The 14,763-nt window shown below is 39.3% G+C and overlaps 1 protein-coding gene across 1 annotated transcript in view; it reads right to left on the reverse strand.

Moving 5' to 3' along the window:
• Positions 1-11,684: 11,684 nt before the first annotated feature.
• PPP1R14C (protein phosphatase 1 regulatory inhibitor subunit 14C) overlaps positions 11,685-14,763 on the reverse strand; it is a 65,772-nt gene continuing 62,693 nt past the window's right edge. The window contains exon 4 of the mRNA XM_074988708.1: positions 11,685-12,979. Within this exon, the coding sequence (XP_074844809.1) occupies positions 12,905-12,979 (75 nt within the window). The 3' untranslated portion in view covers positions 11,685-12,904. The remainder of the gene's footprint in view (positions 12,980-14,763) is intronic.

Below are 14,763 nucleotides of genomic sequence, written 5' to 3' on the forward strand. Positions count from 1 at the left end.
AGCCCTAGTAGAAACACTTCATATTTAAGTCTGTATAGAGTACAGAAGGGATTTAATATGTGGGGGGACAAGTGTTCATAGTTTCTTTTTTTCAAGTTGTTATTTAAATAAAGGAAGAGGGAAAGCTTTCTCTGTACAATTCAGCAAAGAGCAGCATTGTGTTTGCAGAAAATGTCATTATTTTGCCATAGGTAAGTGAGGTGCATATATGCATATGCGCCATTCTGCTCTGTCTCTGATATTAAGCATCCCCACTCACGCCTAAGGAGAGAACTGACAAAACAGCATGTTTGGGGGGCCTCCATTTCTTATGGCACAACTCAAGACACCTTAAAGAGACCTATTTTTCAGAAAGTGCCAAGCAGTCACTCTGAAAAATCAGGCCTCTTTAGAGGTGTCCTAGAAAGTGAGGCACACAAAATCTTGGCTGTGGGCCTTAACAAGCTTCCAGAACCATTTGCAGTGTACACTGTGGCGAGGCAGATGCAGTGAGATTTCTTTACAAAATAAAATTTATGCAATTTGTGCTACGCCAAGTTGTGTAAATTTTTCAAAATACCCCATTCCAAATTTGGTGCCATCCAAACAGCACCAAAATTTCAGAATAAGGGGCTATTCCAAACATTCTATTACTCCTCTTATGATGGCGGTACCAGCACCGCAATAGCATGCCCAAAAGAGCAGCGCTATTTTGGGCATTGTGAAAAGCTGTGGTGTTGCTATTTTCAGCTATCTTTGTATCCCAACATAGCACCTGCTTGAGCTGGGGAAAGAGTGGTAGGCTGTCAAGGAGAATCATAACTCTGGCTCATGATCTCTCTACTGCACTATCTGAGCTACAAAAATGAAAAAAAGTTAATTTTTTGCAAGCAAATATTACAGACTGTAACCCCCATATTGTTGTGTTAAATGATCTCAGAAAATGGTGCCTTTTACCATGGAAAGGGTTGCTTGTTTATTAATGATAAATACCTTACTGCATATTTAAATCGAAGAAATAAAGTAAAACACCATCAATTGCTCACCAGTAGGATTTCCGGTTTTATGTCTGGCAGAGTGGCTCTTCACAGGTGACCTGTAAAGTTCACACCCAATATATTTTGGCACATAAATACATTTTAAAGTATGTTTACAATATTAAATTAGAGGTCTTCTTTTAATGAGATGTGAGGGAAGGGATAGCTACACTGGGAATTCCTTTACTTATCTTTAGGGATATGCCTTTAAACAGCAAAAAGAATTAATACCAAGCTTTTAAGCGTGCATAGAATAGTGCTGCTCCTGATAAGTTTACTTTGCAAAAACTGTTTGTTCCCATGAGGGAGGTTCCAGCTCTGTAGCTGAAGATAGGGGTAAGACGTTAGAAAGCGGCTAATCAGCCAGGAGACTCCTTGAGATTTTGCTTCATTTTGCCTAGTCACTACAAACTTTTGCCTATCTCCTCCTGTGCATTAGTTTCACACAGCAACCATTTAGGGATGTAGGCTTTTCAAACCCGTTGCACCATGGCTGTGTTGACAGAGCAGATCAGGCCTAACGTTTACAATGTCTCATTCCCTCTGCCTCCCCCTGCAAAAAAGAACCATTTGGAAATTCAAGTGCAATTGATTTTGGGTACTAGCTAACTCCACTGAGTCACATTTTCAGCCTCAAGTTTTTTTCTAACCAGCCTTTTTCTTTTTTTTTTTTTTTTTAGGAGAATCATTTGTAAAGGTATTGAGTGATTTCCTCACACCTTGCAACCAAATGCAGTATTATTCCAGTAAGCAGAAGTCATTATCCCCACATAGTCCAGCAAAACAAAGTTACAAACTCAAATTTTATTTTCTGGTCCCAATTTAGTGAGAGTGCATCCAGCATTTTACAAAAAGGCCAGCCTCAGCTTTTTTTTTCTTTAAGTGGATGATGATAAACATAGAAACAGACTTAAGCTGAAAAATTCAGAGTCGGGTTTTAGACCCTTGCCAGCAGCGCCTCAGACAGGTGCCTCCAGAAATGCTCACTGGGCTAACACGCCTACCCAGAGTCATAGTTTGGAACATTATTTTTAGAAGGACATTTTCAGTGTTGCTGGCTTGTGATTTTATCACAGGTCTTGGTGTTTTTCTTCACACCTCAGTAACTGAGGGCCCATGATTACATCAGCCCCTCAGTTTTCATTTAAATGTACATTTCAGGCCCTCATCATTGCAGAGAAAAACCAGAAAAAGTGACCAACCTCTCCCAGAAGGACCCACAAGCCAAACAAAAAAATTTTGTTCAGTGTCCTGTGATTTCTGGAGGGTCAGTGGAAATGGGGCAGAGGGTGGAAGACTCAGTTGTCTCATGGGTTTTTGAACATCTGGTGCTAACACTTGGAACACGCTGAGCATAGCAATATCCCAACCCTAGCTTTTGGTCTTGGCCCATCACTAGCTCAGCAATATATCACTGACAATGGTTGCTAGATTTCCAGTTGATGACACTTCAGATTATAGGCCTGGGTAAAGTATCCGAAGGAAAAGGTTCTTATCACGTTGATCTAGAAATTAAAGTTTTTTGATATAGTATAGAAATAGGGCTAGCAATCTCATGAAATCAGGCTCACTTGTTTTCAGTTTGCATTGGGTCCTGTTCATCTCACCTCCTTTGGTCCTCCCTAGTTCTTACGTTGTCATTGCAAAAGGGCAGTGATTTAACATGCAATAATTTTCTGTTACACAAAGGTGGCAAAAGAATAAAATAAAAGCCAAAGAATATCCAAAGCTGCATTCAAGCAACAGTTTTGTTGGTTTTGTTTTGGTGCTTTCCGTGCCTTGAGAAACAGAGTTTAAGCAGGAAAGGAAAGCCCTCTCTTGGGTTAGGTCAGATGCCAATTATAGTCATTATATAAGTTCTAGGGACCAGCTAACAAGCTCAAATAAAAACTCATCCTAAAATTTACAGATTGTTTTCAGACACCGCACCTCCTCCCAATAGAGTTAGAGAAGCCAAAAGCGAGTGGGTCTTAGCCACAAAAGCTCATTACCTAATAAATTTGTTATTCTTTAAAGGTGTTTCATGACTGCTTGTTATTAGTTAAGCAGTTATTTGTCCATCTTTCCACTTAACCCAGACATTAAGTATATTTTCTGCATAAGCAAACTTATTGGCTCCCCAATGGATTATTTTTGTGGCAGCTAATTAGTTTTTTTTGTTTGTTAGCTTTTTTAGTTTGTTTTTTTGTTTGTTTGTTTTGTTTTTGTAAATTAGTTTGTCCTCATGTTGAGGGCAGAGAACCCAGCCACAGAGTGATTAAAGACTAAGCCCAAGGCCCAGATGACAATGCAACACACCAACTGCAGCTCACACCCAAAGAGCATCTGAGTGCAAGAGAGAGAGACAGGATTGACACTGCAGAGTTTCAGCATTGCAAAAAGTTCACAGTTCCTGTTACCTGTTGGTATGGAAACAGACAGGCAAAACATCTGCAAGTGTAAAAACACAAATCCAATGAAGAAGCTACCCTTAAACTGCATTCCCCACCCCACTCCCAATCTAGCATCACATACAAGCAGAAAACATTAACAAGCACTGGCTTCCTTCCCACCAGCGGGTGGGTCTTTGAGATGGCTACGAAGACCAGGATTAAAGACAACCTGGATACAGGAGATGTCAAGTTAAACCAGACCAGGTCAAGGAACATTCCAACCATTGTTTTCTTCCTCCCAGAAATGGAGTATATGGGGCATTAAGTAAGGTGACCATCCATCCGATATTGGGCAGGACAGTCCTGTATTTGGGACACCAAAAAGGTGTCCCAACTTATTTTTAAAAAGGAACTAATTGTCCCATATTTGGGCCATACCCCCACTGACCTTTTCCGCTACCAGCAAGCCTTGGGGAAGGTGGGAGAGCGTGGTCAGCTGCTGCATCCCTGCCGCCTCCCCAGGCTCTGAGGGTGGGCCAACAGCTGTGGCTTCCCCAGGGCTCAGGGATTGCTGGTGGCTGTCACTTCCCTGGGGCTCGGGGCAGAGCCGGGGGCTCCCAGGGAGTGCTGGGGGGCTGCTGCCTCCTTTCCAGCTTCCCTGGGGCTTGGTGGAGCCATGAGAAGCCACCCCTCCCACTCATATCTCCCTGACCCATATTTGGGACAGGTAGATATGGTCGCCCTACCATTAAGTTATATTTCATACAGTTATAACTTTAAGGAGACTGAAGTTTAAAGGATAAGCACTGGGGAGAGAAAAAGTACACTTTTTTCAACTATGAGTTTGCTGAATTACAAGCAGGTTCTTTGGAAATACAAATCAAGATAGGCTTGAACGAGTGGGAAAAACAGAATTATCAATTCAAGCTATGGAAGAATGCACCATAAAAGACCTTGAGGCGACAGATTCTAAAACTGATTTGGTTACTTGTGCTTTGTTAGGCTTACAATTAACACTAGATTAGAAGGATGCAACTCAAAGACCATCATTTTTTATTTGAACAAGGTGGTAGAAATTCTCAACTGACAACTTTAATTAAGGGTTAAGGGCCAAAGTAATCTAAATTAAATCCTTTAAACTACTGCAGAGAAAATTTAACTTAAAGCTCCACTACAACATACAAGCTGTGCCTGCCTGCGCTGCACCTCAGGCACCACTTTCAAGCCGAAAACAGAAATGGCAACCAGAGATTAATTAGTAATTATGTGTACGATGATCGGTACCACAAGGGAAAGAAAACATCACCCACAATTGGAAGTTTATAACCACTGAACATTCTAAATCCCTACCCCCACTCCATCTTCTACTGGCTGTATGCAGGCATAGGAGCTACCCATTGAGCTAGCTGCAAGATCAGATCTATATTTGCCAATAAAGCAGGTAAGTACTTGCCAGCTGCTTCTCTTCTTACTTGCTCTCAGTGGCATCCTCTTCTTTTATATGATAATCCTATTTTTATGGGCAAAGGGACACTTAAGCTGTGGACTAGCAGAGCTTTTTAGGAGGCGGCGAGTATTTGGGACAACCAAGTTATCTGCTTTTTTTCTTCTAGAACAGGAATTTACTTACCAGCCCAAGTCACGTACCTGGTGCAATTAAAAGTCAGATTGGCTGGAAACAAAATTTTTGCATGTTCCAGCTAAATTTAAGCCACTGGGAAGAGAGACGATTCCACAGTGTTGGTGCCAGATACTTCTGTAAAATATGCAAATACTAATGTGGAAATATGCAAAAAGCTCACCCTGAAAACAGGTGTTCTTGTTGGCAGCTCTACTAAACAGAAAACAAAGCTCCATTGCAATGTGTATAGAGCCAATCGAGTATAACTCACTAGCAGCTTTTAAAAGCCACAGGAAAGCTTATATTGCTGCCAAACTCAGCCTTTTTTATTCAGGTTGGCCAGCTAGAAACTGACATGTGGGCTTTTGAAACACCACTCAAGTACTGCAGAGAGCTAGGAACATGCAGACACTATAAAGGGATCAAGCACCACGAGATCTTAAATCAAGCTGATTTTCCTTTCATACCAGTGAGCCAAGAGTAACTCCACTAAAAGTCAGAGGAGAATCAGATCTTGAAGGTCCTCAGGCACATTATACCAGCTGGAAAGAAAGGCTACTGAAAATTCGTTTCTGCTTACCAAACACTCTGGACAAAACAAAATAGACACTATCCTTGATTTCAGAAATTAGTGCTAAGGGTATGATTCATCTGTTCCTCAAAGGATAGTACCATTATTTCCAGTAATATCTGTTGCATAAAATTTAGGAGAGCACAAAGGATGCAATTAAGGATGGAGAGAGCAACTATGCCTTTCTGGGTAATTAAAACTTAGCAACAATGTATAGAATTTTAGACAAATTTTAATATAGCAGCAGTTTTTTGCTTGTGAAGAACAAATAGCAGCCATGTAATCATCAATATGTTTGTTATTTGGTGTGGTTTTAGGTATACCTTCATTACCCCAGGACTTGATTTGATTTCTCCTCTCTTGATGTTCACAACACCACATTAACTGCCGATAATGGACCACATCCACCCTGACTGAATAGACCTTGTCAGCTCTGGCCCTTCCCTTGACCAAGACTCCCTATTTAAATCCTCTTCTGGAACCCCCCACTCATGCATCTGATGAAGCGGGTCTTCGCCCACAATAGTGTATGCTCCAAAATATCTGTTAGTCTACAAGGTGCCACAGGAGTTCTCATCACTTTTTCAGAACTAGAAAGTTTTCCACATTTAAAAACACACAACAACACACATTCCAAATAACATATTCAGGGTGTTCAGATGTAGCATGTTGCTACTCGTTAGCCGGGTGCATTGTTCAGAGACAAAAGTTCTATATGGTGTTTAGCACTAGGCAGTTGTTCCAGGGTTAGGCTCATCTCCATTATATGCAAGAAGAGAAACAGGAATCTGAAGTTGTGAGTAAAGAGAGGGAATAATATCCATGTGAGCTAATAGCATTCCCATAACAAATGTATATAACCACAAGTCTCCCTGACAGTGATAAGTCTCCAAATGGGGTGTCTGTCATTGTCAATTCTTTACCGACGTCTTGCTTTTATGAACAAGTGGTAATTTTTCCTAGAGGAATTTCATGTGAAAGTCCTGGAATCATATCATGCATTGTGTAATGACTGACTCTAAGAAGGACAATTTTAATTTTGCACCAAACTCAACATTTCTTGACATCTAATATGCAAAATTTTAAGGCTGGGGGTAAATTAATGAATATTCCCATTATGAGTTACTTTCTTTAAAATGTGGTCTGGTTCAAGACCTTCTAATGAGTCAACCTGCAGCGTATCATCCTGTGCAGGGAGCATATACCAAGACTCGGTGCCTTTTTTGTCAAAAAGAGGAGCTGGTACTCAGCCAGCTCCCCAGTCCAATCCCCAGTCAACCCCATAGCTGGGGCTACTGAGCTGCTGGTACTCAGTACTGGCAAATACTGGCACAAAAAAAAGGCCCTGCTAAGGCTACTCTCCACTATGGGTGGCGGATACATTAGGCAAAGGGAGGGAATGCCTCCCCTGAGTCTTAGTGCTCAACCTCTTCCTACCCCTGTTCTGACCAGTTCTAAAGGCTACCACAGCAGGTTGTTGAAACTTTGAGACAGATGATTCTTCCCCCAAAGCAGATCTGTTAACTTAAAAGTGAAAAGCCTTCCAGCTTGACCGACCCATTACCATAACAATGCATCTGAAGAAAGAGCCATTTTAGTCCATTCAAGAGGCATGTGCCAACCCTCTTTACTGACAAAAACAGTTGTGCATCACTATGGCTATAGTACCTTAGGGTATGTCTACACTTACAGGAAGATCAACCAGATGGCCATCAATCTTATGGGGGTCAATTTAGAGCACCTAGTGAGGATGCGCCAAGGAGAACTGCCATGGTGCTGCCAATCAACCTCAGTACTCCTGGGAGTTGCAAGTAGTAAGGGAAGGCAACGGAACAGCTTGTCCCATCAGCCTCCCACTGTGGGAATAAGGCAAAAATTGATTTTAGATAAGTTGATTCCAACTATGCAATTCTTGTAGCAGGATTTGCATATCTAAAATTGATTTTACCTTCTAGTGTAGACCTGGCCTTAGTTTTTGCATGTTTGCTTCAAATATTTCATTAGTTTGTGGCTGAAGATTATAAAAATCACATATCTAAAAATACCTTGCATAGATATTTAGATACACAAACTGGGTGTTCACTTTTAACCTTAAACGCTTGGATCTTCAGGCATATAGTTTTTAAATGAATTCTTCAAAAGACCATGTTATACAAAATACACATTTTAATAACTGCAGTAAAAAAATTTGCTTCCAAGTTCTTCCTGTCCTTTCTATCCATCCCTTATCTCCTTTCACCCCCGTAAAGGAACAACATTCCTTTTCTTCCAGGTCTGGACAAATTAGTTTCCCTTTTACTGCTATTTGAATTAGCTTTAAGAAATCCCTCCACCAAAATCAGTAGCTTAACTAAGATATGAAGTCCTCTGATGTGCCCAAAATCTTTGGAAATAAATATTTAGTTAAATTTTGTATCTTATGAAAAAAAAAGATCACAAAATAAATTAGTGTTCCCTTTTTTTAAAAGCAACTAACTTTGTAATGCACATACTACACTACTCTGACTGGTTAAATAATGTCGTGGTTTCCATGAGTTTAAATACTTACTAATCTGGAATGATTACTTTATGAAGGCTTAAGAGTATATTTAAAACATAAAATCAGCTTAGAAATACTGATGAAGAAAATATTTAAAAAAAAAAAGATTATCTGCATTTTATATTCCAGAACATTTAAAGTTGTCTTCCACAGGACAACTGATATGCCATTATTACAAAGTCCTTGCACATAAATATGTATATACCCTGAAGTTTGTCAGAGGTTTAACAAAAAAAAGCCTGTGACTGACATTTTTTATTCCCAAATTTAATGCTTTGAATTAAGTACCTTCTGCATGTCCAGTCTTCACAATCCGGCAAGCAGTGGAAAACAGTAACAGAGAGGTAGCTGTGTTAGACTGTATCCTTTCAAAGCAAAAAAGCAGTCCAGTAGCACTTTAGCAACTATACAAAATTAGTTATTAGGCAATGAGCTTTCTTCTTCAAATCTGGAGATAGTGCTGTACTGAAAATGGAGTGATGGTTTTATAACACAAACATATTTTAAAACCACACAACTTGACAAATCAGATACATAGGACAGAAGAGGGATGTAGAAGGGAAGAGAATTACTAACTATAAGTGTCCTGCCTGAGATCATTATGAATATCAAAGATGGGGAAGCTGTCTTTATAATGCATAATTGCTATTTCTATTAAGACCAAGTTTCAGAGTATCAAAATTTGAGCATAAATTGCAGTTCACATGTTTTCATTTGTAATCTGCTATTAGTCTCTTTGTTGTAAGATGCATATTCTCAGGTCTTCAACAGTATGGCCCACTCCATTAAAATGCTCACTGACAGGTTTATGTATATTCAGGTTCAGAATCCTCTACCTCAACCAATGTTATATACGTCAGCAATGCCCCTCTGCTATATATACTGTATAGACTGGACAATCGTTGCCAAAGAATGAATGGACCAGGGTTGCCAACCCACAGAAATTTCATTTACAGACAGACAAAGTTGGCAAAAATTTATGGACGGGTTTTCTTCCTTGTCTCTCTTTTTTTTTTTTTTAAACAGACAATTTTTATGCTATGTTAAGATGACTTGGCCAAAAGTGATTAGTAATCATTGTCATTCACACATCACATGAACAATATGGTATTTAGCTCACTTTCATTTGGTTAGTCATGTTGCCAATGTGCTGACACTAACTCAGCAGGATAATGTAGATAACATCATGTGGATCATATGATTCACATTGTCACCTCAACCACTGAGCCAAACAAACAACTAAAATGTCCATTTTCCACTGTTCTGCAGTAAAATGGCTAAAGCAGCACAGAAGAAATTTAATTGCTATAGAATAATTGCTGTTTTTTTAAATTTTATTGCGCTTTTAGAAAGTTTACGGACACTTTTTTTTTAAATGGACTTTATGGACACTTCCACTTCTGGATTTTTTTTTTAAAACAGATTATCCCTACATTTAGTGATGGTTGGCAACCCTGGAATGGGCACAAATCAGGCATTAGGAACCTGAATACACATAAACCTGTCAGTGAGCATTTCAATGGAGTGGGTAATATTGTTAAAGACCTGAGAATATGCATCTTACAAAGAGACTAACAGATTACAAAGGGGTACATCTGAACTACTATTTATGTTCAAATTTAATCCATTGAGACTTGGCCTTAATAAAGATAGCAAGTACCTTGTGTGTGACAAAGACAGCTTCCCCGTCTTTGATATGCATAGTGATCGCAGGCAGGACACTTTTAGTTAGTAATTCTCTCCCCTCCTCTCCCTCCAACACCCCCCTTCTGTTCTAGATGTCTGATATGTCAGGTTTTATTTCAATTTTTTTTTGCATCTGTGTTATAAAACCATCACTCCATTTCCAGTACAGCACCATCTCCAGACCTGAAGAAGAAAGTTTATCACCTAATAAATTAGTTTGTTTTCCACTTTAGAGACTAGCATGTTCCACTTTCTTTAGAAAGAAGTCTTAGAAGAGTGTTTTTTCCCCCAACCACACAATGTCATTTGCTACATTTGGGTTCAGGGAGTTGGCTGGAACAGGTGAGCAGAGAGAAAAGGGAAACAGTGGGGAGGGAGCAGGAATGGAGTATGGGTGGAGCCAAAGGCCAGGAAGCTTACCACCTCAAACAGCAACTTCACCCACCACCTATATTCTCCATATTGCAACCCTACCTTTAACCATGTGGTAGATCTCTTACGATTAAAGAGAAACATTTCTGCTCTTTTGATTCTTTATTATGTAACCACCAAAAAAACATTGTACCTGGTATTTTTAGTATCAAAAATGGGGAAAGCAAGGAGTAAAATCCTAGCTCCATTAAAATCAATGACAAAATTCTCATTGACGTCAGTGGATCCAATATTCCCGTTCAAATCTGAACCTCTGTTTCTGTTGTGGCCAGGATTAAGACCACAGACCTAAAACGTAGCAAAAATCCCTCAGGAGTGTGAAAAATTTGCACGCTTGAGTAATGTAGTTACACTAGCCTCATCCCCCAAGTAGACAGTGCTAGTAAACGTGAGAGCTTCAGCAGACAACATAGCTACCACTTCTTGGGGAGTCGGATTAACTATGCTGATAGAAGATGCTCTCCCACTGGTGTATTACCTTCACTAAAGCATTACAGTGAAGCAGCTGTGCCCATGTAACTGTGCCACTGCACAGGAAAATGGGCCCTGAGAGAGAGACTTGAAAGACAGTGCTGGATCAAGACATCAAGAGAAACAAAGCTTAAAAGTGAGCTTCTGTGACAGAACTTTCTAAGGCTGGGTCTATACCAGGAAAACAAGTCAATAACCAGATACACGGTTCTAGCCACGGCAATTGCATAGCTAGAATCAACACATCGGAAATCAACTTATGTGACAGTCTTCTCTAAGGAAGGTACATGGGAACATTTGTCCCACTGACCTACTTTACTCCTCACTATCATGAGGAGTACAGGGATTGAGTACTGACCCCAGAGAGATTTCACACTTCGTTCCATATGTACAAAAATTGAACTCTGGAGGATCGATCTTGACTGGGTCAATCTTCATGGAACTGAAGACAAGCCCAGAAGACAACCTAAAACTGTACTTTTTAAGCTACAGAGATTCCTGACCATGCTTGGGATGAAGAGATCCTCTTGGTGATTAATTCAAAACCTCCACTCCACAACCAATGACTGACAAATTGTCCACTCCAGTTCTTTGATCATCCAAAGTGGCATGAAGGAAAGAAAGTTTTATATTCTTACAATTCTAGGAATATGAAACTATTCCTTAAAGATAAACAGGTAAGGCTTTTCTGAAAGTAGGTTTCACTCTATGCATCACAGAGCAGCAAAAAAATCCAAACACACAGTCCCCAGCCCCACCCCCCCAACTCCCCTCTCCAGTTTTTTGATGACTTTTAAAAGAAAGGGGATTTCTCCAGGTAACAATTACTCAAACATTTTGCCCCCACAAGCCAGGGTATTCGGCCACCCTAAACTGGAGTGACATACATTGAGCAACTCATCCCTTCTGTGTGTATACACACAGACGCATACTAGTTGCTTTGTGAAGTGCAGATGTAACAAGAGTCACAAGTTGTTCCATTTATTTGAGTAAATAGCTGGTAAATAAAATCATTGATAAACATTACAAAATTAAATACATTTTAAAAAGCTTGCCAGCATACATAAAATTCACAAACATGTATTTCTCATTTTTAAAAATAAAATATGTTCAGAGCACCTTTGATATAAATTGCCCGACTAAATTCATCTACTGGCATAGGGTAGCTTATCTGGAACAGGTCTTTCATGAAGACGTGTCAGGAATCCACTAGATAGTCCATTCTTGCTTTCACAAGAAAGAAGGATCCATAACTATAAATAAATGCTACACTGCTCTTTACTGAGAGGGAAATCTGCATTCAAAACTACAATGCAAAACAGTATTTTTAGCTTGTTTTGGTAGCGCTTCTTCTACCCCATCCCCAACTGTGAAATGTTTAGATGGGGTTTGCCATTTCACTACATATCATGTCAGGCTCTTATAAAATAGGTTAATACAACTCTAACACACCATGGAGGCAAAGAGAAAATGATCTGGCAAAGCATCAAGTCAATAAAACAATTAAAAGTCTACAAATTAAGCCCTTTGAAAATCCCCAGTTCTCATATGTTGCTTTTGAATAACCAGATATGCTGAAACCTTTCACCTCAGTGCTTTAAAATGGTTTTAGAAAATGGCAGCTCTCATTTTGGTTATTTAAATTGTTGCCCTCTGGTATCATGTTTGCTGCAGCCACGATTTCAATAGTTTACTGTAACAACTTCCCTTCCAGCTACGTGAAACAGTATTCACACCCCCACTTTACAACTTATGTACAAACAAGCACAAGAAACTTGACATCCATGAGTTAAATGTACAACCAACTTAAAACGTCATCCAACTAATTGCTAGGGGAAAATTAAAAGGCAATTTTGCTAATCCTGCAATTTGACATAATCTTCTGATTCACCACATGGGACTGCTGCCCTTCATTGCTATGGCGTGGTCATGAATGCCTAGATTCTTCATCCACTCAATGATCTTTCAGCAGGATAGTTGAGCACTCCCTAAAAATGCTGATATTCTTGATAAAAAAAAATTGACATTTAAAAAAAAAAAAAACAAAAACCCTTACAAGCACATGACACAGGATTCCCTCAAGTAAGTGTCAAAACTGAATCAACCTCCATAACGTTGCTTGGAAAGATAACTCTATTTTAATAAAAGGTTTTGTCAAAATTCCATTTCCCTTGCAAGGTCTCATGTAGAGTGCTATTATATACTCTTCTTTTGAGGGGGGCTTAACTTCCTCATCCCTCTTATCCGGGTTAGCAGTTCTCTGATAAATTCCTAGGGAAAAAAGATAAAGAAATAATCAATATTTGGCAGCATCAAGACAGTCTGAATTCCTTTTTTGGGGGGAATAAAAGCAGAACGCGAAAGCAAAATGATACAGGTTTATCTTTAACATTTTTACTGATCAGGTGGAATTTATATGTCCTCTTAGAACATTTAAGTAAAGGCTACATATATACTCCATTATGAAGTGGAAAGGAAAAACTCATTATTCCCTTCCATTTGCTTACCAATCAACTGTTACCCATCTTCCACGCTATTACACAAGTCTATTTGACAGTTGTCCACTGGTTGGCCTTCGTCAAAAACTAGAAGAGGCAACTCATGTCAAACATTCCTTCGCAAACAGTCTCTCTTGAGCAAAGTAAAAATCCCAGTGTAATAACACGTTTTCACCTTCACTACCCTCAAACACAAGAAAGGCAATTTTGGTAACTGGCCCTCAAAGTTCAGGCAAAGATCAAGCTCAAGAAACTTCATCCCCAGAAGGTCAGTTTCAGAAAGCTGTAATCTTGAAAACTATGAATTTATTATGAAAACCCTGACTAAAATGGTTGCTACTGAGAATTACTGGACACACCACATCTACAGTGGAAAAGCTTGCTACAAAACGTCCCCATCCCCCCTCCCATCACTGTTAGCCTCACCTTTGCCAAATAAGTAGTCACATTAGGGCTCCTTCTTGTGGTACATGCTTCCCAAAGCCAACCCACATTTTTAATTTAAAGGAAGTTGAATTGACACAATAAGTCTGGCTGAGGGATTCTTGCCCACAGGAGGCTTCCTGATGATGCTTTCACAATTTCTGCGTAAGGTGGGTCACTATAGGTGGTAATATATTTAAGTTACCCAGTGTACGCAAGGCTTACGTCAGGCAAAAACCAGGAGTTAGCATCTGGATAAATATTAAAAACCAACCTGAACCACTCACATTTTACAAGGACCAGTGCTATTTAAAATAATAAACTTATGCACATGGTTGGTCCTTAATCGAGCTAACAGTCTTGACTTCAAACAGGCTCTCTCGTATGTTTAAAGATTATTTAGGAGTTAGACTTTGCAGAAATAAGCCACAAAAAATTCCTTTTTTATTGACTAATTTGTAGATAATCACTGCTTTCCATTTACATTTAATGAACTCTGGCACCACAGTGTCTTTTAATCCAGGTAAGATCTGATTAATCACACAAATTATACAAAATGTGTTTATCTCCTGAAGCACAATTTTGATTAGATCCCAACATTTGCTTTTATGAAATTCCAACTGATCTGAAGATTTTTTTAATGGTCACTAAAGATTTTTGAACAACAGTGTTTACAATTAGTGCCAGATGTATTGCAGAAATGTGGTAGTTTGTTGAGATAAACACAAGCACATGCGAGTGTCATTACATTCTTAAATTATGCTATATACTACAGTTATAGGATAGCGAGCCAGGAAAGAGCTCACAAGATACTTTCATTTCCATTTTGGGATTAATCAATAGACCTAGATTTAAAAAAATATTTCCATTAAGGCAGCTATAATGGTATTAAATAAAAATAAAGCCCTTTGCTTAGCCTGTAACAGAAGTTACGCTTTCAAGTTTCATTCCTGAGGGTGGACAAGGGAGGGTTAGACATGCTAGTGAATGAAATCAGCACCTACATTGATAGGCTCAAATACAGATGTTGCAACACTGACCAAAACAAATACTGATGTTTATTTGCTATCAGGGATAGTTACGGAAGATGTCACCGAGTAACATTTATGCATCTGACGAAGCAGGTCTTTGCCT

Source organism: Carettochelys insculpta, chromosome 3, assembly GCF_033958435.1.
Source record: "Carettochelys insculpta isolate YL-2023 chromosome 3, ASM3395843v1, whole genome shotgun sequence".
Classification (NCBI taxonomy): Eukaryota; Metazoa; Chordata; order Testudines; family Carettochelyidae; genus Carettochelys; species Carettochelys insculpta.